At 36.5% G+C, this 26,065-nt stretch overlaps 1 protein-coding gene and 1 long non-coding RNA gene across 2 annotated transcripts; both read right to left on the bottom strand.

The window, feature by feature from the left end:
- Positions 1-16,499: 16,499 nt before the first annotated feature.
- On the bottom strand, positions 16,500-17,318 carry LOC132601601 (uncharacterized). Its single transcript, XM_060314682.1, has one exon. The coding sequence runs from the start codon at positions 17,316-17,318 to the stop codon at positions 16,500-16,502; it is 819 nt and encodes a 272-aa protein (XP_060170665.1).
- A 3,315-nt stretch (positions 17,319-20,633) lies between these two features.
- On the bottom strand, positions 20,634-24,709 carry LOC132603573 (uncharacterized). The gene is made up of 2 exons (XR_009568407.1): positions 24,510-24,709; positions 20,634-21,201 (listed from the first exon to the last, which is right to left on the bottom strand). It is a non-coding gene; the product is annotated as an uncharacterized LOC132603573 (long non-coding RNA).
- Between the last annotated feature and the right edge of the window lie 1,356 nt (positions 24,710-26,065).

Genomic DNA, 26,065 nt, shown 5'->3' with positions numbered 1-26,065 from the left:
TGACAAACAAAAAGATCGTTTTAATTACACAACAGTGTAATTACTACCTTAGTAATTACACCAATTTCAATTACCAGGTGGCTTTCAAAACAGGCCATAACAGGTAGTCCACGAAGGCACTAATTAATTAAGAATTTATGATGATTCATCCAACCAAAATCAAACAGTGAATTTAGTTGGGAATATAAAAAGACATCATAAATTCCAAAGTATACCAGATACACTGTGCATCCTATTTTGTGTATTCGTAATTTCATGAGTAGTGGAAGAGACTCAATTTTTAATAATTAAATGGAATACTTTTACATTTTGTAATTAATACTAAAGGAACAATTTATTTTTCAGGGGTGACAATCTCATTCAACTTTTGAGGGGCATTTAGTATTTCGACTTTGCACTTTGAAGCTTTCCACTTTTAGTATTACTAGTCTCTACAAACGTGTACTAGCACGTTATTTCCTATCAATTATCACAAAACAAAAATGTTGGGTAATATTACTTGTAATTACATTAAAAAAATATTTATTAGACACTAATTTTAATAGTGAGGTAAAAGATGTTATTAGAAAATTTAACATTTCCAATATACATATTTCTATAATAGAACTAACTTTTCAAGTTTTTAATATATAGTAAGCAATACTTAATCCTTACAAATTATTAAAATAGAAATAATACACCTTCAATAACCTATCAAACTATCACGCCCCTTACCTTCAGACTTTCAAGGATCCTAGCTAGTATAATCAAGCCATTGAATTTTAGATATGCATAATAGAAAAATAAATTTAATATTGTGTAGCCCTTTGTAAATATAGCTTGTGTACCCCAGGTAGAGATTAAAAGTAAGAATTTATATTTTTAGCATTGTACGAGAAAAAGAACCAAAATATATAAATAATTGTTCGCGATAAATTTTGCTAGCAGAAAATAAATAACTGCAACCACAAAAAAAAAAAAAAAAAAAAAAAGAGAGAAATACATTTTATTAATATTTTGTGCGTACAACTTTGGATGTATCCCTTGATTCTAATGTCCGTCTTATTCGCCTTGACTCGAGGGCCAATGTAGCGTCTTTCTCGAATGAAGGATGGACTTCTATTGATGTGTTGAATGTTGGAATAACTTTGAGCAGCACTTTGGATTGTTTTTTAGGGAAGACGTCTCTCGAACTCTCCTTCTTGTTGAAGACCTTTGAAGAAGACTAATGTGGATGTCGTTGCTCTCCTTTGCCTCTAGTCAAGATGCTATGCAACTTTCAAGATGTCAAGATGCTATATCACTTTTAACATGTCTTCCAAAGGGGATATGTGACCCCTTTATATAGGTGTGAGCTAGGGCTTTGGGGTATTTTGGTGTCCAACAAATTCTAGCGGACCTTGGGCTAGAAAGATGTAGGTTGGGCTCGTCTTGTAAAGGCCCAACTTAATGGATTAACCCAGATGTAATTTGGATTTCATTCAAATCATGTAATTTTGACTTAAATAATTAATCCGACTTTATTAACCAAAATTTGACTTGGTCAACATGTCAATAACTTAGAATTTAATCCAAAATTTGTATGGATTAATTCAATTACAATTTCGATGTCTACAGATGCCCCCTACTTCAAGACTTGTCGAGGTGTAGGCTTGCCGAAATTGTAGACGAGATTTGAAGTATCCGTGAAGACCATTTTTTTTTTGTCTTCGTACAAACTTCCTTGATACTTATTTTCGGTGACTTTTCTTGAGATATGGCTCAAAAGTTAATGTTACTTGAATTTGAACAACCAAAAAGAGACAACTCTCTTCCGTCAATTTTGGGGAAAAATTTATTGCCTCAATCTTTTTGATCAATATTCAAATACCAAAGTTGTATTATAACTCCATATGGCAAAGAGATCCTTCCACATATGTTTCCATGTAGAGCCATAAACATTCCATTGCAAACTTGATAAGGAACTAATTTAATGCACATGAATTGAAGAAAATATTACTCTTCCTTTCACTCTTTTTGAGTAATCTGATTTGATTTCATTTCCTTGTTGAACACCAATCAAGTATCTATTTTTCCTTTTGTTTTCTTGAAGACATTAATCACTCCAAGCCAAATTTGGAGAAAATAAATTCTCATCCAACTTAATCTTGGTAAGCCCTCACTCAACCAACTAAGAAATTCTATTTAAGAAAATGCTTTGCATTGAGAATTATCACATATGCTTTAAGTTCTTGATATCCCATCAGATGAAACCTTCTATTACTCCTTCAGCCAATCCTTTTTTTTAGAGCTTGTATTGAACTTTGGAGAAGATATGCACTTCTGGCCCATGATCTCACAGCTTTGTGCAATCTCACGAAAAACTCCATATTTTGATATTGGAGTGTCCAAATGATGAGAGGCTTGATTATGTAGAAGGAAGATATCCAAGGCTACAACATATTGATAAGTTGGTATTTTACCAACTTATCTCTTCTTTAATCTTATATTTTTGCTATATTTGCTTGAGAAAATAGTGTATTTAATATCATTTACATCTACTTTACAGGTTTTATGTGATTTAGAAGTGATCAGAAGAAACCAAGTGAAAATTTAGTCAAAAAGAGGCCAAATGGGACAGTTTTGCAAAACTGTCCAAACTGGACAGTTTTGCAAAAACGGGACAGAACTGCAAAAAACGGGCAGAACTGCAAAAACTGAAAGTTGGGGCATATTTTGTCATTGTTTTGACTTGGAAAAATCTGGACATAAAGAGAGGCTTAGGGCAAGAAAACATTTTCATCTTTGGCTCAACACAAGTCCTTGGAGGCTAGGGTTTCACACCAACACATTGGAGGAGAAGATTGGAAGCACTTTAATGAGATATTCTTAATCCTTTCTTCAATTTCTTGTTTGGTATTGAATATTTATGTGTGTAGTATTTCATTTCAATACTTGAACCTTGTTTATAGAAGTATATATTGTTTAAGTTTGGATTGAATCTCTTGTTTTGCTTATGTGTTGAATGATTTTATTCCTAATGAAGTGAGTTATTGTTTCTTTAATTAATCTCATTTTGAATGATTCTTAAGGGAGTAGCTAACCCTAAGACTTGCCCATTTATTTCGGTTTAAACTTGAAAGAGGCAAACTCGGGATTGGGAAAGATTAATTAACAAGAATTTGGGGCGTTAACCCTCATCTAATGGAAATCGACCTAGGAATAGGCGACATCACTTGTAGCCATATTCGGGTGTTCTTAATGCTCCTAATTGCTTTAGGGATATTCAATTAGGTAGTCTAGTTAGTCTTCGGAAGAAGCTAATTTAGAGTCATTATCCGAGGCTAAGTAATATAAACTCACCATTATTTGTAAATCATGAAATACATTGGATCGTTACTTGAGCGTAGTTTCCCTTGTATCCATGCTTGTGGTCATTGATCATTTTACTTGCTTTCTAGGTTAGTTTACATTTTTGCATTAGTTATAATTTTCTCTCAAACAAAACCAAAATATTATCTATCGTTGGGCTTTAGCGTAGTTGGTGAAAATTCCTACTTTTCCTACTCGCCTACATATTGTTCTCTGTGGGATTCGACCCCGACTCATAGTTGGGTAAATATATTTGTATACGACCGTGCCCATTCTAATTAATAGGGTGGATTTGGACGTTATCACATATCCAAAAATCAAAACAAAACTCCTTCCGGATTGACGGGAATTCATTTTTAAAGTTGAGCTCCATATTTGCAATTTCTTCTGACTGTTTCACACAGTCTCACCAAAACGAATGTATATCGGTGTAGGTGCGTCCAAATGATATGAGGCTTGATTTTTAAGATGCTACACTCGTAGGAATACAACATATCCAAAAATCACAATCAAACTCTTTCTGGATTGACGGGAATTTATTTTTGAATTTGGTCTCCAGATCTGGCAGTTCTTCAGACAGTTTCGTGTAGTCTCGCCAAAACATCCGTATCTTGGCGTAGGAGCATAAGAATGACGAGAGGATTGATTTTGAGGATTCTACACTCGTTGGAATGCGACATATCCAAAAATCAACACTGAACTCCTTCTGGATTGATGGGAATAATTTTTTGAAGATGGTTTCCAGATCTGCCGATTCTTCTCTCAACACTGTGCAGTCTCACGGAAAACTCTATATCTTGATATTGGAGTGATCAAATGATAAGAAGCTTGATTCTGTAGAAATAAGACATCAAAGTACGCGACATATCCAAAAATTAAAGCAAAAATACTTCCGGATGACGGGAATGAATTTTGCAAATTGAGATACGGATCTGCGCGTTTTTTTAGCAGTGTGCAGTCTCACGGAAAACATCATATCTTGAGATTGAAGTGTCCAAATGATGAGCGGCTTGATTCTGTAGAAAGAAAACATCAAAGGCTATGACATGTCGAAAAATCATAGTGAAAATCCTTCCAGATCGGCTGGAATAAATTTTCAAAGTTGGTGACACAATCTGGCACTTCGACTTAGGACAACATTCATGGACACTATTTTTTTTTTTTGTTTTCTTTCTTCTTTGTAGGTTTGCACGAGGATGCAAATGGTCTCTATTTCAGACCAAGAAGATACACACGATGTCACAACCTTCTCTTGAAGCCACAAAGATCAAATAAAATCCCCACGACGCTGGAAGGACCTTCATAGTTCGTCATCGTTGATTGGCAAGGAACTACTTGGAGTGTCGTCTGTTTGACTTCAATTGAACTTATTTCATTACTATATCCAGCTTTGGTGAGAGGCGACTTAGTGCATCCCTATTTGGTGGTTTTGTTTACTTCAACGAAGAATAACTTGGTGCTTCCTCCTTACTTGCCGCGTTGATAGAGTATACTTGGAGTAACTTTATCCAATCTTCAGAGAAAGCTCATGGAGAATCTCATTCCTGCGACTTGTCGGAAGAATCACATGTGACGTCATCTTCTCACAACTTTTTGAAGGTGTAGTGAGAATGACTCGTTTTTTAACCTTTGGCGTTGACAACATCTTCTTTTGACTTAGTGAAGAAGTGCAAGGAGCTAGCGTCCTTCTCGCGGCATGGAGTGATTCATCCTTCAAGATTTGGTGGAGAAGTACAATGACACAATGTCCATCATCCTGCACTGAAGCATTATGACGTCGTCGTTGTGGATTCCATTTTTTTTTTTTGCAGGTGTAAGAAGGAGCACAAACGGTCTTGATATCAGACCAAGAAGACGTCCACGTGATCGATGAAGAACCACTTGGTGTGATCACCTTTCGAGTATCTTTTGTAGAAACAACTTGGAGCCTCCAATTTCCTTGCGACGTTCATAGAACAATTACATGGTGAATCTCATTCTTGCAGCTTAGTGAGATTGATACTTGGCATAGTCCTTTCCAACCTTGGCGAGAAAGTTGATAATGCATCTCCCTCTTTACCTTGGCGAGGGAGGCACTTGAAGTACCTCATGTTTTTGCAGCTATGATGAGCAAGTACATGAACTAAGTAGATATGCCCCCAGAATGAGTGAATAGACTCATTGATGAACCAATATCCATCTACTACGAAGAAGTTCATTTAAGAAGATCGTCATGGAAAATTGCTCCTCTAAAGTTGTAGAAGCTTCTCTTTAGATTCTCCGAGCGTGTCAAAAGCAGCAAGGAAAACTTCGTGCAAGAAACTTTTCTTTGGCTCAGCCTTGAAGGGATGAGTTTTTTTTTACTCATGTGACTACACTTAGAAGGAAATTATAAATTTCCTACGTACCTTAGTGAAGAGGATTAAGTCATTACGTAGTTCAGAAAGAGTATTTTTTTATATTTTTTTTTTGTATGCAGTTTATACTCATGCATCATGGAGTGTTGAAACGTGTAGTTTAAGCTCGTGCAAAAAGGAGCGTTGCAACTTGCAGTTTAGTCTCGTGCGTCGAGGAGCATTAGATGTGCAGTTTAAGCTCATGCATCGAGGAACATTTTGGGAAAGAACTCCAATAGTGTAACTGGATTTTCAACCCTTCGTGATGAAGCATTGTTGCACCAACTCTTGATGTCAGACTTTATACTTTTGCATGTTTGCGGATGATTTGTAGTTGCTTTTGTCTTTGGGATTTGTTGCTTCAAATCTTTTTGATCCTTATTTCTTTTGTGAGCAGCCAAAGTCCAAGTTTTACCATCCCTTTTGTTGGAGTATCCATCCACCTTGGACGTGTTTAAAGATTTCTTCAAAGCCGGAACTTCAATTGGTTCAGAGCTCCCAAATTGTAGCACAACTTTTCCTTGTCCAATCTTCGGAGACGCAACAAAATGCCTACATCTTCAAGTTTCTAGCATCAGACTCTTCTTGTTGTGAAGATAAGCACTAGGATGATTTGCCTCGACTATATCTTCAGCATCAATGATTATTTTTCCGTCCCTAACCAACGTCATAATCTTCTCTTTCAGGATGAAACATTTTTCATTTGGATGACTGATGACGCGATGAAGTTTGCAATACTTGGGATCGTTGACTTTGTTGGCTTCATCTGGTCATTTTGATGGAGGAAGTTCAATGACCTTCTTGTTTAGCAACTCGTCAAGAATTGAAGGGACATTAGAGTTAGGAAAATGGTACACTTTTGCTTCTAACTCTTTCAATGTTGAGTTGCAACTTTTTCCTTCATTTTTTGTTTAGCGAGAACTTTTATACATGTTGTTCCTACCGCCATGGTTTCTTCAGTTTGGTGCCTTGATGGTCGCTTGAATTCTTTCTCTTCCTTCCTAGGATAAAAAACATGTAAAGCCTTTCCATGAGTCGTGATGCTCAACTCCATGTCATGTGCTCACGTTGCCAATTCTTCAAAAGTTCATGGCTTAGGTCCTTGGAGAATGTATGCAAGGCCCCAATGCATTCCTTGGATGCACATTTCAACAGTAGACATTTCTGAGAGACGATCTTTGCAGTCTAAACTCAATGCTCGCTAGCGGTTGATGTAGTCAATCACGGGTTCATCCTTTCATTGTTGGTGGCTGTCAATTCTATCATGCTTACCGTTCGACGTGTGCTATAGAAGCAATTGAGGAACTCGTTTTCAAGTTGCTCCCAACTATCAATTGATTCTCGCTCGAGATCGGTGTACCAATCAAAGGCGTTTCCCTTCAATGAGCGAACAAACTGTTTGACAAGAAGATCACCATATTTACCAGCATTACTACAAGTCTCCACAAAATGTGCGACTGTCTTGGGTTTCCTTTGTCGTCGAATTGTTGCAGCTTCGGTGGTTGATATCCAACCGGCATAGGTAGAAAGTCGATTTGCTTGGTGTAAGGTTTAGAGTAGCACAATGAGCTTTGTGATGGTCCACCATATTGAGCCCTGATGGTGTTTGTTATCATGTCTTAAAGTTGTTGGATGGACAACGTCGTAACTGAATCAACTTGATTTTCACTTTAATAGTTGGGCATCTTGGTGGCAAATTTAACCTTTTTTCTTGTGGTATTGGGATGTGAGTTGACTTGCCAACGCTGTAGAGTTCCAATTTGTTCATCAATTGGGCTATTTGAAGATCTTTGTCCTTCACGGATTTCTTCAACACCTCAATAGTTTGCATCATTGCGACGGGTTGTTCCTCTGTGTTAGTCGAATTGGTCATCATGGCACTTACCACGTTAGAAGTTGAAGAATCCACCAAGTCCTCGGACTCGTAGAACTTAGAGCATGCTTGAGAAACTTCTCTAGACGATGAAAGTGAGGTTTTACCCCCAGATCTTGCAGTTGCCATCGCCGGTTTGGCTTTGTCTAACGTCTCCAAGGAGATGGAGCACTTCGATTACTCCAAACCACCAGCTTTAAACATGCTACAAGTCAGTGGGCATGTAACAACAATAACACTTGTGGATGAGCCATCAAAGCTTTTCTCAGAGGCCATCACAGTAGTAGATCTGAGAATTTGCAGATTTAATTTTGGAGATAAAGAGATGAAGGACAGAGTTGGTTCCACTGGGCATGCCAAAAATCTGTTCGCGATAAAGTTTGCTAGCAGAAAATAAATAACTGCAACCACAAAACAAATATGAGAGAAAAATATTTTACTAATATTTTGTGAGTACAACTCTGGATGTATCCCTTGATTCTAATGTCCGTCTTGTTTTCCCTGACTCGAGGGCCAATGTAGCGTCTTTCTCGAATGAAGAATGGACTTCTGTTGATGTGTTGAATGTTGGAAGAACTTTGAGCAGCACTTTGGATTGTTCTTGAGGGAAGACGTCTCTCGAACTCTCCTTCTTGTTGAAGACCTTTGAAGAAGACTAATGTATATGTTGTTGCTCTTCTTTCCCTCTAGTCAAGATGCTATGCAACTTTCAAGATGTCAAGATGCTATATTACTTTTAACATGTCTTCAAAGGGGAATATGTGACCCCTTTATATAGGTGTGAGCTAGGGTTTGGGGGTATTTTGGTGTCCAACAAATTCTAGCGGACCTTGGGATAGAAAGATGTGGGTTGGGCTCATCTTGTAGAGGCCCAACTTAATGGATTAACCCAGATGTAATTTGGATTTCATTCAAATCATGTAATTTTGACTTAAATAATTAATCCGACTTTATTAACCAAAATTTGACTTGGTCAACATGTCAATAACTTAGAATTTAATCCAAACTTTGTATGGATTAATTCAATTAAAATTTCGATAGCTACCATAATATGTCCTAAAAATTAAGTACATATCAAAACGCACCTTTGGACCTTGTCATCTCTAATTCATCCTCCGTTCACAACTTTACATCGTCCGGTAGTCACTTTTTTACTATAACTCTTCATCTTAAAAAATTCTACTATTAATTGACTTGAAAGTCCTATATATTAAAGTCCCTAATACTATTTGGATAATAATGCACCAATATAATTTTAAATAAGTTGATGGCAATTTGGAGGGAACTGTCTCTCATAACCCTATTTGTTTTGCAACTTCTTGGAATGTTCACGTCCTTTTGTTAACAGTAAATAGGTATTCAAAGTTCAAACGAAAGTGGTCCTCTGACATAGAGCCTGTTTGGATTGGCTTATAAGCTGTTTTGACCGGCTTATAAGTCATTTTTAATTTTTTTGGGTGTTTGATAAAACAAAAAAGTACTTAAAATAAGTTAAAGAGTGTTTAAAATAAGCCAAAAACAAGAAGTTGGGGAATCCCAACTTTTTTCTTTTTGGCTTAAAAGCCATTTTGGTTTGACCAACGATTTTACTTTTTTATCCCTTACATTTCCTTCTAATTACAATATTACCCTCTCTACTATAAAAAGTGCTTAACAACACTTGTGTACCAACACACATCAACAATTTTTTTCAATTTCAGCACTTTTATCCAAACACATAACTGCATATTTATAAAATAACTTTCAACACTTTTTTTTAAAAAAAATAAAGTCCACTAGGCTTTTGGCCTAGGGCTGATTTTATATATTTTCTAAAAGCAAAACAAACAAATAGTCTTTACAAATGTGACCATATAGGCCAATTAAATACATGATTAATCTAATGACCAACTTAAGTCTTATATGATGACTTAAGTTGGCACTACAAATTGCTAGAATAAGAATGTAGTAAACTAAAACTTGAAGAAATGTGTTGCTGATTCCTGTGCCTTTCAGTATGTTATTCTGCTTGTTTTCAACCAAATTGTGTCCTAAGTTTGATCCCTTGGTGCACAAACTGACAAAACTTCCATGTATATCAGCAATATACTTGTGTATATCCACAGTATACTTGTGTATATCAGTCACTACAGTCTTGCCTAAGTTCATAACTGCAGATATGTAACCTTTATCTATCTGTATGTCTAGATTTGCAGTCCAAAAATCAGGTAATATAATGCAGTATACACATGATATACTGCAGAAAGTAATAGCCTGAGATTTTGCATGCATGGTCCCACTGATCTGAGTGTTGCTGAAAATTCCTCCAAGAATCCTTGTAAGAAATTGAACCCTGCAAGGCATGTACACACAAACTGCCAGCAGAAAATGCAGAAAAGCCAGTTCTGCATGTCCAGACAGCTGCTGCTGCAGATGTGGCCCAAGATTATTCCTTGCTTCCTCTTCCTCAACTTCTTCTCTTTACCTTGTTTCAAATGTGTAGCTGCATTCCTATAAAGTCCCACCTTTGAATCCTTGGTGCATTGCTGTAATAGTCTAGGCAATTTAGAACTTGCACAACTGATGCACAAAATCCCCTTGATGCAGCCAAGACAGTCTCCATAAGTTGTCATCTCTTCTGCAGGCCGAGCATAAAGTGCTAATACCACTGCATAAAGATTTGCCAACATATAGAGACTAGTTGACATTATAGAGAGTTGCCTTAACTCGTGTGAACCTGCCATCCTTATGTGACCTCTGTGCAAATTAATTCCTGCAAAATAGAGCACATAGTGACTAGGTCTCAGAAAACTAATATTCTGGTTTTTGATCATATCCTATGTGATTAGGATCCATGGTGCACAACATTTGAATAGCTGTGCAATTGAAATCCCCCTCAGTATGTATTATATCCTCTCCATGTTTAATAGGATCCATGATACAAAACTCAGGAAAATTTCCAAGAAAACTGACAATTTCCAATTTCCATGCAGCATATGTGCCTGCAATGTCACACTGCTGCAAGGAAACAGAAAAATCAACTTCACACCAGCTGCCTTTTCTTGAAATATACATCCATAGTCCTCTATATCCATCTTGAACCTCACAACACTTCTTCCTTGATGCCAAAACTGCAATGGAATGAGCATCAAGTGTTAATACCACACACTGCAGCCTTGATACCAAAGAGTTCATGTGTGTACACTTCTTCTACAGATTCTTAATGAATTTGTCAAAGGTCTCAGGTTCTCCAGGATTTCCATATGTGAATCCATGAAACAATTGCCCATTGGTACACTGATAAAACTGCAGACTTATCATGTTCTGTACAAGAATCAAAGTAGCATTGCCCTCCTTGCCTTTGAAACACATTTGTTCCATATCATGATAGATATGATCCAGATGATGAAACTTGATGCCTTGTACCTTCTTCCCACTGCATATTTTATAACCTGCAAAAAAGAACACATGATTAGAAATAAAGATTCTCATCTTACTCTCCTCCAAAAGGACTTGAGTAAGATGAGCCATGATGGACTCCACACCAGAATCCATCCTCAATATCTTCTTTTTGTTTTGATTCTTAAATAGGGACACTGAAGTTTGTCACTATTAAGAATCTTTCTTCCCTTTGAATCCAATTCTGCAAAAGAGTTGATATCTACCTCTCCATGATCAAGGGCATAATTAGCAAGATGATCAGCCAAATGGTTACCCTCTCTCATAAAATGCAAAATCTGCACCTCTGCATGGCCAATGATCTCTAATAGCTCCTCAACCACAAATGCAATGTTCCATGGAGGTTTCCACTCTCTATCTAAGATATTCTTCAATAATAAAGAATCAGTTTCCAGAATAAAGGAGTAAACATGTTTGGACAAACAATACCTTGCAGCCTGCAGAAGTGGTTGTGCCTCAGATTCAGTATTTGTACATTCTCCCATTGTCCTTGCCTCTGTATGTATTAAATCTCCAGATGAAATTCTCACACAAAAGGCAAAGGAACTTCTACCAGGGTTGCCTCTAGTTTCCCCATCTGTGTTGCACTTCCAAATATCCCCAGGTGGAAGTTTCCACATGACCTTGGTGACCTGTAATTTTGGCATAAACTGTTCCAAAATCTTCAGAATATCATGCCATCTGTGTGGGATTGTTTTGATACCAGGCTTCCTACTTCTCACCAATTGCTGAATATCAGTAAAAGCCTGATAAATAACTCTGCTAGTGGACACCTTGTCCCTGTGCTTATCTCCATTTCTTTTCTTCCAAAGCTTCCAAACTATGATAGATGGAATAGCATAGAAAATATTCTGAAGTCTAGATGGAACATCAGCTGTCCACCATTGCGTGATCACCTGATGCAAATGCATGCCATCAGTATTTATTCCAGTTGCTGCACAAAAATATGTCCATGTTGCTTGTGCAGTTGCACATCTCAAGAATATGTGAGGGACAGTCTCTTCCTTTAGTTCTACACAACAAGAGCACCTGGAAGGCATGTGGTATCCCCAACTCTTTACTACATCATCAAGAGGGACTTTGAAATGCCATACTCTCCACATTATAAATGCTATCTTGAATGGCAATCCCTTGACCCAAATTTTCTTGTACACCTCCTTTTTTTCACCTCTGCTACTTATATATTCCCATGCAGATTTGACATTAAATTCTCCATTTTTCTCCAGCATCCACCAAGGCTTGTCAATCTCTCCAGGTCTAGCAGGTGGCTTTACCTCAGTCAAGATGTATTCAGCTAAATCTTCAGGCAAATTGTTTCTAATGGCAGGCACATGCCACCTACCATCAGTAACTACATCAGAAACATTCTCTATGGCTTCATTACACTGAAATTCAGGAGGAACAATGAAGTATAATGGGCCTAGTCCAGTCCAGTTACCAAACCAGAATAATGAAGAACCCATTCTCAGTTGCCACCAAATTTGATGATCAATCAGATCCCTGGCCTGCAACATTTTCCTCCATATATGAGATCCTTCTTTCCAAGGGACTAGGATTGGATTATTCTTCTTTTAATATTTGTTGCTCATGAAGGCACTCCATAAGGATGGTTTAATCCTGAAATTCCACCATAACTTAGAAAACAAAGCCATAGACATGTCTGCAAGTGATCTAAATCCCAAACCTCCTTCCTGCACAGGAAGACAAACCTTCTTCCATTTTGCTCAATGGTTGCCACTTTCACCTATATTGTTACTCCAGTAAAATTGAGCAAAGATCTTGTGCAACTTGTCAATAACAAATGATGGAGGATCAACAGCTGCCAACAAGTGCATAGGCATTGCCAGCACTTAAAAAATACTTTGAGCACTTTTTTTTCTTTTTTTTTTTTTAATTTTCCATGCACTTTATTGAATAAACATTAAAGTACATATCAAAGAGAAGCTGTACAGAAACAACCCTCACCTACCTAAATGGAACAAGCTCAATTCATTACATAATTGGTAGGATTTCAACATAGGCTCACAAAAGAATTGGGGGTATCCCTATGTACATCAGATCCATCAAGTAACATCAAAAGTATAAAGTCTATCTATATCCCTATTCCTTTGAATAGCTTTGTGATTGTATCTTCTTCTGAAAGATGGGAGTTGAAGTTTGTCCATGTTGTATGCTCCCCGGGCTTCTACTGGCAATTGTTGTGGTGTGTGGAACCAAAAAGGGATATTACATTCAAAACCATAGTTAGCAAGTCTGTCTGCAACTTTGTTCCCTTCTCTATATATGTGCAATGTTAAGAAGTGATCAAACTCTTCCATCAAGCTTTTGATTTGCTGGACAGTATCCAAAATATTCCATGAAGGTTTTGATTTTCCAGATGTCCAGTGTATGAGTAATTCAGAGTCACATTCTAATTCCACAAGTTTTACCCCATTATTCCAGCACCATTTTACTCCATCTAATAAGGCAAAAGATTCAGCAGAGTTGTTAGAATCTTCACCATAGGCAGTAGCACATGCGGTAATCATCTCCCCTTCCTCATATCTAATAATTCCTCCTCCACCACTTGGGCCAGGATTACCCCATGAGCTACCATCAGAGTTAAGCTTGACATATCCCACAACAGGTTTTTTCCAATTAACAGGTAGTACTTTGATGATGGGTTCTGAGTGAAAAATAATGTCATAGAGGTGTTTCCATTGCATAAAGGGATAGATCATCTTGAACTGCTTATGAATAATGATATTTAGCTGTTGGAAATTTGGTTAATCAAAATGTGAAGGTTCATTTTCTTGTTGTCAAATCTACTTTTACATCTTGCCTTCCATATTTGCCATATAATGATGTGAGGAAGTACTTGAAGAGTGAATTTCATCACAGGTTTACTGCTTTTCTTGATCCCCCAGTTGATGAATTTTTGTCTGATGAAGGTAGTCTGGTTGTTCACTCCAAATATATTGCAGAAATGGCTCCATACATCTTTACTGATTTCATTGTTGTGATATAGGTGCTCTTCACTTTCTTGCTCAGATCTCAGGCAGCAGGAGCATTTAGATGGCAGGTTCACTCCAAATTTGATAATGTTGGTATCAACTGCAGTTTTTCTCCTAAACAACCTCTAGAGAAAAAAGGAATTTTTTAGAGGGATATGTTTATGCCAAGTCATAGTATTAAAAAGTGATTGATTGTGGGGGGGGGGGGGGGGGGGGGGGGTTCTAGTATTATTCCAAGCAGAGTTACAAGAGAATCTCCCATCAATGGAGGCAGTCCAAATGGGCTGATCATCAAGATTAGGAGAGTAAATTTTAACTCTCTGAATAATATTAACTATCTCTGAAGGAAGGATTTGCAATAACTTACCAGTATTCCAGTTACCATTGTTAATAAAAGAATGTACCAAAATCTTAATTGAGGTGGAAGCATTACCATACTGGGCAAGATGACCCTTACCAGTCCAATTATCCCACCAGAAGCTAGCATTACCAGAATTAATCTTCCACTGAATGAGATTGTCAATCTTACCCCTGATTTTCATCATTCTTCTCCAAGTATGTGAATGAGTGTAACTGAATTTTCTTGCCATAGGATTAATCCTTTTACAGTATTTAGCTTTAACAAATTCAGTCCAAAGAGAGTTTTTTGTTCTAAAATTCCACCAAAGTTTTGAAGCAAAAGTGTTTGAAATCTCATGGAGGGGTCTAATTCCAATTCCACCATCTTTAGTAGGATAACACAGTTTATCATAAGCAACCCAACGGTGCTTCTGTTTGCCATCCAAACTGCCCCATAATGTTTTTTGAAAAACTCTTTCCATTTGAATAAAAATAGTTTTAGGAGGCTGACATATTGAAAGAAGATGGGTAGGCATAGCAGTTAAAAAATGTTTGATCAAGATGATTTTTCCACCTATAGAAAGGATATTATTGTTCCAAGTACTAACTTTTTAAATGACTTTAGTAGCAATGCTAGTGAAAAACTCAATATTTTTTCCTACCAATGAAAATAGGACAACCCAAATAGATGATGGGAAAATTATTTTTTTGGAGGTACATGCAGTTAGCAATAATGGAAATTCTCTTAGTAGAGACATTATCATCCACCAAGAAACAACTCTTATCCTTATTAATTAGCTGACGAGAGTTCTTTTCATAAGTAGTAAGGCATTTATTGATAAGATGTAAGGTGTAGGTCTTACCAGAACAGAAGATGATCAAGTCATCTGCATAGGCAAGATGATTGATCTTGGGACCCTCATTCTCCATGTGAAAACCATTGAATTTGGGGTCTTGATACAGATTGTTAAAACCCCTGGATAAAACCTTAGAAGCAATAATAAAGAGATAGGGGGAGATAGGATCTCCTTGTTTGACACCCCCCCCCCCCCCCCCCCCCCCCGGTTAGATTTGGAAAAACCATGTCTTTTCCCATTTATAATTATAGTATACCACATGTTTGAAAGCAAATTCAGAACGATAGCAATCCAATCTTCAGAAAAGAAAAAAAACCCATTTTTCTCATAACATTACACAAAAAATTCCATGAAAGTCTATCATAAGCCTTGTTCATATCTAATTTAATAGAAACATTACTCCCTTTGTTAGGATTTCTAATATCATGAATGATCTCTTGACCTAAAAGAACATTTTCCTCTATAGCCCTACCTTTGACAAATCCACTTTGATTAGGGAAATGATCTTGGGAATAATATTAGCCAATCTATCATTGAGAACTTTAGAAATGATTTTATGATAAACATTGCTCAAACTGATTGGTCTAAAATCAGAAAAAGATTGAGGTGTCTCAATTTTAGGAATTAGTACTAAGCATGTGCTAGTAAACAATTTAGTAAGTTGACGACCATTAAAAACAACTTTAACTAAATCTAGCATATCAAAGCCTATCATTTCCCAGGTGTTTTGAAAGAAACAAGTAGTAAAACCATCAGGGCCTGGGGCACTATTGGGGTTTGAATCATATACAGCTTTCCTGACCTTCTCTAAAGTAGGTTCAGCCATTAGAAGCATATTATCATCATCACTAAGCAAGGAGGGAACATTGTTAAAGATTTGCATGTCAGTATCACATTCATTTTGATCAAAAAGGGATTGATAATACCTCACAGCAGTAGTAGCAACGTCCTCCTCTTCATCCAACCAATTGTCATTATCCAGGATTCTGTTGATTTGAATGTATTTCCTCCCGCCCCTGACAATGTTATGAAAATACTTCGTGTTTTCATCCCCCTCCAAATGACATTTCAGGTGCGCTTTTTGCCTCCAGTATGCATCCACCCTTTTATGATGGATTACTAGTTCAGCTCTAGCTCTATGGAGGTTCTCTCTATCCTTATGATTCAAAGTACTCATATAATGTGCATCATAATGGTTCACTTTGTCTTCCATTTCCTTTAAATTGTTGAATATGTCACCTATCTTACTCTTGGACCATGAACTCAAAGCTTTGCTTGTATTTTTCAACTTTTGTTACACTCTCCAAAAGATATTGCCATTAGTATTAGTTTTCCAATTAGACTTGACAATATCAACGAAATCCTTGTGATCAGCCCAGAAATTAAGAAACTTAAAGTATCTGATGAAAGTTTTTTCTTCAAAACAAAATCTGATAAGAAGGGGGCAATAATCAGAACTAAGTCTTGGCAAATGTTGAACTATAGTATTTCCAATATCTTCATCCCATTTCTCATTAGCCAAAACTCTATCCAATCTCTTCCATATGATTTCTTGTTCCTTTCTCTCATTACACCAAGTGAATGCATTTCCAGTAAATCCCATATCTGATAGTCCACAGTCATTTAAACAATCAATAAAGGGAATGCTTTTGTTCAAACTGTATGGTCTTCCTCCATATTTCTCTTCTTCATTTAAGATACAATTAAAATCACCACTGACTGACCAAAGATGGTCAATGGTGGAGGCAAAGATCCTCATAAATCTCCATAAGTCTTCTCTCCCAGCAGATCTTGATTTAGCATAAACAATTGAGATGTAGAAAATCTTCCCTGAATTAATATTAGCGATCTTGCATGTAACCATTTGATCTTCATTAGCATAGATGTTACAATGAAAGCCAGCTTTCCAGAAAATCCAAATCTTGTTACTAAAGTTGGCAAAACAATCTTGTATGCCACGTATATTTTTGTAAATTTCAATCTTATCCCCCTTGATGAATAGTTCTTGCAAAGCAATGAAGGATAAATTGTACTGAGTGATAAAAAACTTCAGCCTTTCAGTTCCAGCTTGGGACTTCATACCCCTAATGTTCCAGTTAAGTATACTAATCATTGGCAGGTTTGTGAAGGTGTTTGTGAGATCTTCTTTTGATTCCTTGTAATAGGGGAGTTCCTGATTTTCCCTCCTCTTTTTTCCTTGGTCATGCCTCTTGGAGAAAGGTTCTTTTGCATAAAGCTCTCTTTAATCTCATTCTGAGTGAACTCAGTGTCTCTTTCAAAAGCATCAGGCTGAAATTCTTTTTCCTAGCAGTCCTTTATTGATTCCTCAAAGGTATTTTCCTCCTCAGAAGTAGACTCATCATCATCCCATTCATCTTGACAATTTCCTTTCTGACCTTTTCCGGATGAAGTGTTGATTGATAGATCCTGCTTCTTATTTTCATTGATTTCACAGATTTGTAATGGTTGAATGTCTTCCTCCTCATCATGTTGAGACTCTTCATTAGCTGATGCTTTTTTCATAGGAATAGTGAAAACAGGTTGACTAGCATCAATGTGACTTTTTCCAGGCTGTGCCTTGGAGTTCTGACCATCTTTTTGCATAATTGGGTTTATGTTTCTACCTTTCTTTCTGGTAATAGTTTTCCAATCATCTTCAAATAGAACTACTTGAAGTTCACTTGGATTATTGATTTGAAAAGTTTCAGTATAAGTTTGTACCTCCAGCTCCTTTCTATTTGTTTTCACCTCATTTTCTGTCTGTTCCTTTGGAGCTTGATTGTTCCTTTCATTAGGGGTGACATGAGAGGAATTATTCTCAGGTTCTTTTTCTTTGGAAATCTCTACAGATGAGATTGTCCTCTCATTAGTGGGGTTAGGCTTATCAACCCCAAAAATAGCACCAGTTAGCTTGTACATTTGCTTAGGGGGTTCACTCCAACCTCTTTTATTCTTTGTTGTAGCTCTGTTATCAGGATTTAACCCCCTTCATCTGCTGATTTGTGCAGTCCCCTGATTCTTCTTAATGTTAACCTGCTTTTGTAAATTGTTTGTAGGTGTAGTAGCAGTGTCAACATTTTGATCATTCTTGTTTTTTTCCCCTTGTTTCTGTTGGATAGCATTATCAAGATTTCCTTTGGGATCTGTTTTTTCCTAATTGTTGTTGTTCTTAGCATTGGCAGTATCATTGGTTTGTTTCTTTGCCTCTTTTGCTTCAGCAAGTTCCCTCTCCTCCTACACTGGCTAATGTAGTGTCCTTGTAGTCTACAGTGATTGCAGAACTTAGGAACCCCCTCATATTCAATTTTCTGTTCAAAACCTTGGAGAGTATTTGAAGCATTTCTTTGTCCCACCAATATAGTATTTAATCTAGGCTTCGATAAATCAATCTCCACACGAACTTTGGCAATGCTCGGTCTAGTTCTACATTTCGTGGCCATATCCATACTCATAGGAACGCCAATTGGGCTTAAAATTTGTTTTAAGTACTGCCAAGTACGTAAATCAAAAGGTAATCTGGGTAGAAGGACCCATACCGGAGTAAGAGGGTTGTTTTCTTCCAGTGTAAAATCCGGCGACCATCTGCTGAGCCACGTAGTCTGTCCCTCAACTTCAATCGCATGTCGACAATAGACCGGGTTGAAGTCCTCTCCATTATAGACATCAATGAATACATTTTGGTTGTCATAGACTCCGACTGTAACTTTACCTTTGAGTGGAATCATCTCTTTTACCGAAGCCCTAATTTTCTCAATTTGAGGTCTTGCTTTTAGAAATTTTCCGGCAATCGTAAATTTGCACTCTTTGGCCATTATACCGAAATAATCTTCTCCTTCAAAAATGACAACGGGAATACCATTGTGTTTTGTAACCATAGCTTTCACCGAATTCCTTGGGTGTGGGTTATTGTGAGATTGGGGTTTAGTTAATGCATTGAGATAGGGGGTTTTGATTGGTAGTGAAATCTGGTTTGTTTGATTGAAAGGTTCAGGGGGTAGATCGCGCCGACCAGCCGCCGTCTCCATAAGGAGCTGATTGGCCGGAAAAAGTGAAAAGAGTTACCGTTGTTGACTAGTCGTTAGAAATTGTACGGAGAGAATTTTGTAGAGAGAGAAAGTTCCCGCTTGTATCCAAAACAATTCTTGCCCTATGCTTAAAAGCCACTTTTTTTTTTCAGCTAATCCAAATGGGCTCATAATTTAATAATAATTTTAAATAGTACCTTTCACCTTCTCTAATTTCTCTTGTATTATTGAAGAAACACGGATGAAGTTTACAAAAAAGATTATACAAAAAGACTTTGAACATAGATATTAAATTCCTTGCCAATAGATTAGACCAATTACGCATCTTTTTTTTTTTTTTCCTTTTTGTCCATGTCTTCTGCTGTCAACTTCTACATGAAACAAAGAAAATTAACTTGAGATTATCTGACAAATAAACTTCAAGGTAAATAAGAGCATTGCGTGATAGTAAAGACCATTTAAATAATTAGATTAGAAGCTAAAATTCAGGAAATAGTATTTGTTTTAAACTCTATTTTCAACTATGAATTTTTTATTTACCAAAATAGTCAATAGAATCATGATAGAATTAAACTAAAAAGGTATAAAAGTCGTTCAACATTTGAATGATATTTTGGTCAATCAACATTTATATTTGTGCTTTTAAAATAATACTAATCCCTATAAACGTGCAGTTGCACATTATTCTCAATCAATCCCAATCATAGTAAAAAATATTAGATAATATTATTTGTAATTATATAAATTTATTTTATGAGTTACCAAAATATTAATGTTGTTTAGGATCTAAAAAGTATGTAATCTTCTAACATCAGAATCTTATACGTACCATGGTATTCAACTTTTCTTACTGGACATGGATCTTTATGTTAAGAGTACGTTACAAATCCTGCAATGTTTATGGCGGTAGTGATTTAACAGAATTCAAAAATTAACAAAATCTTAATTGATTGACAAATACAGGTCAAACGTGTACTCAGGGTAACATGCTAATTCTTTTTTTCTTTTTCTTTTTTTGTCCTTTTTTCAATTAGTAATTTTTTTTTTTAAAGAAACCTTACTGCTTGTTAATTTGCGGCAACGAAGGAATAAAACGTGTAGTTTGATAACGTTCAAATCCACTCTTCAAAGAGAAAGTGTACACGGTCGCATGCAATATAATTTACTCAACTATAAATCGGGGTCGAATTCACAGGGAACACTATAAAAGCAATTAAGAAAGTTAAGGATTTATCATCAACTGTGCTAAGCCAAACACGTTTTCAATATTTGATTTTTGATTTAAAGACTAACAAAGATAAAACTAACTAGAAAGCAAGTAAGATCAATGGCCACAAGCATGGATACTAGTAACTCTCAAGTAACGATCCGACGTACTTTACGATTTTACAACTAAGGGCGAGTTTATGTTAATAGATAATGATTTCTAAAATCTCAATAAAAGTCTTCCAACTAAATCAATGAATTTCACTCTAAACTTTTTCAAGCATTATAGTGTGATATTAGCACTACTAATTGAATCTCAAGTTAACTTTCCTATTCCTAGCTCAAATTATTAGATTGGGTTTAAAGCCCCAAGTGTTGAAATAAAATTCTACACACTTAGATATTCCTAAAGTGTTGAAATAAAATTCTACACACTTAGATATACAATACAAAGCAAGAAATTGAAGAAAGGGTTAAGAAATTTCTCATTAAAGTGCTCCAATCTTCTCCTCGTGGTTGATGATGAACCCTAGCTTCCAAGCTTGAAATGTAACCAAAGATGAGAATAATTGCTCCTTAAGTCATGCTCTTATAGCTCCCCAATTTTTTCACATCAAAATATGACCAAAACTGCCCCAAATATTCAGTTTTGCAGATCTAGGCCGTTTTTGCCCTTTTAGCCTCTTTTCTCATTTCTTCAATTTGGCCTCTTTTTGACTTGTTTTCACTTGGTTTCTTTCCTATTCTTTCGAAATTACATAAAACCTGTAAAATAGAAGTAAATGACACTAAATGCACTATCTTATCAATCAAACATAGCAAAAATCTAAGATTAAAGAATAGATAAGTTGGTAAAATACCAACTTATCAAACCCCCAAACTTAAACTATTTCTTGTCCTCAAGCAAATCAAATCATACAATTTCCTTCAACGGCTTCATTCAAAAGTGCACCAACATCATACCAAGTCAAAAAATTTACTTTAAGCACAAATACATGACTTTGATTGGTTGCAACAATTAATCCAAAGCATATGGATCACGAACTTCTCAAAAACTTTTTTTTTTCTTTTTCTTTTTTTCAAGTGTTCAAATACCAAACTAATCAAAGTAGCAATCAAGTCATGACTCTAAAGCTTAAACATTTGCCTCATTATCACAAAATAATTTTCTTTTGTTTATTCCTCTCAATTGAAAAATGAAACAAATTCACAACTCAAGTTCTCATATGCCATCACAAGCAAGAGAGAATTCCAACTTATAAAATGCAATTTAAAACACAAATGGGATATCAAATGGAAAGAATTAACTCTCTCCCTCACAAAGATGTTCAAATGCACACAAGTAGTACCATAGGCTTGCCATTCATGTATTTCTCCACTAATATAGACACACTTGGTTCAAAAATGACTGTTCCACCCTTTTCTTCATTTTTCATTTCACCAACTAGTCTTCCCTTTATTCACAACTGTTTATTATTCCTTCCTTTTTCTTCTTTTTTCTTTCTTTTTTTCTACTACTTTTTTTTCTTTTCGACTTTTCACCTTTAAAGTAACTCCCGCATCACAATTGTTTTCAACCATTACCCTCAAACTTAGGCTTTTAGCCTATGTTTGCACTTTCAAAACACTTAGGGAGGTAGAATGTCAAAAGATAGGTTGATAAAGAACAAAAGGTTAAAACTTGTAACATGATTGTCAAAGAAAAGATTAAAGGCTCAAAAGGGGTTGACTAGGGAACATATACAAGGGCAGGAAATTTAAGGCACAAATACGGTTCAAGGAAGGCCTAATATCATTTTCCAAACCAAGTATTCGCCTTGAAACTAGGCAAGTTCTAGACCACAAAAACCTCACCACACATGGCACATGAAAATCCAAGTAGAATATGTATCCAAAGCCCAATTGAAACAAATGGACTCAAAAAGTCACTCATAGCCTAAAGAGACTAATTAGTAATTAGTGAAAGTAAGAGTAAAATATCGAGTCGAAAAGTCACAATTTACTTCAATCGTTTTTCGTTTTCAAAAATCAAGAATTCATATGCTAAGATTAAATGTGTTGTTACCAAGCAAGCCAAAATTAGCCAAGGAGCAAAAATCACATCCCAACACCATTCCTACAACTAAACTACAAAAAACTAAAGAAGTTAGTAATAAAAAGAAAAAACAAATCATATTAATATAAATGTCATAAAAAAATACCAAAATAAAATCAATCTTTCAAATTATCATCCATCATGACATATCACACCCCATCACAAAAATATCTATCAAAATAAAATCTACCCCAACTTAAAATATTGCATAGTCCTCAATGCAACTAAACTGAAAGAACGTGTGTTCGGAGCTGGGCAGTTATGCGGCATCAAAAAAATCTCTTCCTCCCTGACTTGATTCGCTTCTCCGTGACCACTCAGAAAATCATCCTAATACCTCAGTCACTAACACTCGAGATAAAGGACCAGTGTTCATCAGCCCAACCAACTAGGTACAAAAATGTTGCCTAACAAGTACGTGATCATGTCAATATATTCACATTTAACACCAAGTTACAAGCCAGTGAAGTTCATGGAAGAATTATCAAAGGACATCATTTGATCATGCCAACAAATATTTCAAGAATGCACTGGTAGGATCATTGTATAGTACAAGAAATAGCATTCAGGAGATCTAGCACCTAAAATTCAATGTCAAAAGAACCAACAACAACAACAACATACCCAGTGAAATCCCACAATGTGAGGTCTGGGGAGGGTAAAGTGTACGCAGACCATACCCCTATCTCGGAAGACAGGGAGGTTGTTTCCGAAAGACCCTCGGCTCAAGAGAAATCACAACGAGAAAGGTTAGATAAGCACAAGCAGTTCAAAGCAGAAACAAATGAAACTAAAGAAAGCGAATAAGTCAGCATAAAGCAGTCTGAAAAAAAAGGAACAACCACATATAGTAGCTACCACAGATAAATAAGATAATCGAAGTACAAGAAACCACATATAGTAGCAAGAAACAAAGGGCAATAGACTATAGATCGAAACAACGACTACCTACTAGCCTTCTACCCTAATCTGAGTCCTCCAAAACCTCCTATCTAGGGCCATGTCCTCGATAAGCTGAACCTGCGCCATGTCCTGTCTCAGCATCTCTCCCCAATACTTTTTCGGCCTACCCCGACCTCTTCTGAAACCATCCATAGCTAACCTCTCACACCTCCGCACTGGAGCGTCTCTGCCTCTCCTCCTCACATGCCCAAACCATCTCAGCCTCGCTTCCCTCATCTTGTCCTCCACTGATGCTACTCCAACCTTATCCCGGATATCTTCATTCCTAATCCTATCTCGTCTGGTGTGCCCACACATCCATCGCAGCAATAATGTCAAAAGAACCACTTTTATTATAATCACAATGTAATGCACATTAACTCCAGCAAGAAACCCATTGACAATTTAGTTCAGTAAACCCAAGACATCAAAGAACACTTTCTTAACTTTCAGAAACTTCATTCTCCTTTTCAAGGCAATTGGCACATTCAACAATTTATCCTTTTGAAATAAGAACAACTCATATGAGTAAGCACAATAAATTTTAAGCCAATTCAAATGTAGATAAATAATTATCTGAATCTCAAGACAACAATCAGAAAAGAAGCATGATATTAAACACATGCCGAGGGCAGTAGAACATCAACACAACAGTCATGGCAAGTTTCAAACTTGAACGAGTAGATCAAGCAACCCACAACCTACTGGAATACCCAAAATTTACTCACAATCGAGTCCGCGCTTGGTTACTCAGACTTCACCAGCGAACTAATTTTTCTCTCAAACAATTTATCGAGCAGGTTGTGTGCATCACTTTCACTAAGCTTTTTGTCACAATTAAGAGGTTCAATTACCCTCCGAAAAACATGGGAATTATAGTGCAATCAACCAACAGCATCAAGATTGCACAATTTGTGCTCCCAACTTCACATCAAATGAACCATAAAAAAAAAGAAAAAAAAGAAAAATCTGCCAACGATTTGAATTGAGGGGAGAGAGAGAGAGAAGAGGAGAGGATGGAGGGAAGAATCCTTACGTGACCATTGGCGAGATTGGGGATGTTCAGGACTGATGGTCGAAGCTGGTGAAGAGGCGTGGTGTGATGCAGGGAAGATTTGGCTTTTTGTTTAAGCGTAGAGAAAAATTTACAAAAGGGCTGCGTGTTTATTGTACTCACCTGGACTTGTGTTTGGTTCTTGTAGACCTGTGCGTGTGCTATAGAGGCTTGTGGAGTGTGGCTTTCATGCCTTACTTTCCCAAAAATACTAAAAACCCCAAGCCTTTCAATACTGCTTTTCCAGCACAATTTCCGTTCTCTTTTGGGAGTCCAGATCCTAAAGGGCATAAAAATACACAAAATAAACCAAAAGGCGCTGCCTTCCACGATATACCAAAAGGGGTATAACGTGGAGAGGCCAACGTTATACCCCAATTTTTTTTTTTCAATTGTCAGACCAAAAAAAAAAAAAATTAATAGTATAACGTGGACTGATCCACGTTATACAATATATACGTTGTAAAACGTGGACTGATCCACGTTATACAAAATTATTTGTATAACGTGCATCAGTCCACGTTATACAACATATATATTTTTCCCCGTCCAACGTTTTACAAAAATAGTTTGTAAGACGTTGGCCAGATTTAAATCATATCCAGCTGTTTTTTTAATTAAAAAACATTTAGTGATTTTTTAAATTTTTAACGCATACAGTTAATTTCAGTGATTAACTCAAACAAATTTTTTAACGCATGTAATAATTAAATATGTGTTATATATGCGAACATAAATAAAAAATACTAAAATATAAGTTAAATAAACGTCACACATTAACTGAGTAGTAAATGTTAAATTACATAAGTTATTAAACGGCACAAGACATGTTATATATTCTTGGAAGATTACATAAGGAAACAATGATCGTACAACTTAAGAAAAAACATAAAAACCAACAAGCAACAACAACTACTGATTTCTGTCGGGGCAACGATTCTTGTTATGACCTGTTTGCTTGCACGTACTACACTTTCTAGTCATGCGAGCAGGAGCTATATCCATTTCATTCCTCCTTCTAGTTGTACTCCGCGCTCCTGAAGTTCGCTCGTATTCAGTGTTTGCAATTAAACTGGAGGGAAAAGGTGGCCAATATGCCTCATCACCCAACGGTGAAAAGTTTCCACTGTACGTTTGCTTGTAATACCTGCAACTGTAGTACTTGCTAACATAGGTCTTTGGTTGAATTCCGCGGATATCAAAAAATTTAATGGCATGTGAACATGGCATATGGTAGTTTCTCCACTTCTCACACGAACACTTTTTCCCTTCGACAGAGACTTTATGGATATTCCCGCCCTTACCTTCGTGTGAAAATGTCAGAATCTCAAAGACCCCTTCAGCTGTATTGTATTGCTTCATGTTAGCGTGCTTTAGGGACCTCTCCCAGTATTCATCAAACTTCTTTTTAACAGCGCGTGACCAAAACTTTTTATCCGCAATCAACAAATCAGCAAGGGTGCTTCTCTCAATAAACCGATCAATAAGATTTTTAAATGTATAACGGACCATGGCAGTAACGGGCAATCCACGAGTTT

The sequence above is a fragment of the Lycium barbarum genome, chromosome 7 (genome assembly GCF_019175385.1).
Source record: "Lycium barbarum isolate Lr01 chromosome 7, ASM1917538v2, whole genome shotgun sequence".
Lineage (NCBI taxonomy): Eukaryota > Viridiplantae > Streptophyta > Magnoliopsida > Solanales > Solanaceae > Lycium > Lycium barbarum.
This window is presented reverse-complemented; position numbering and strand designations above follow the sequence as displayed.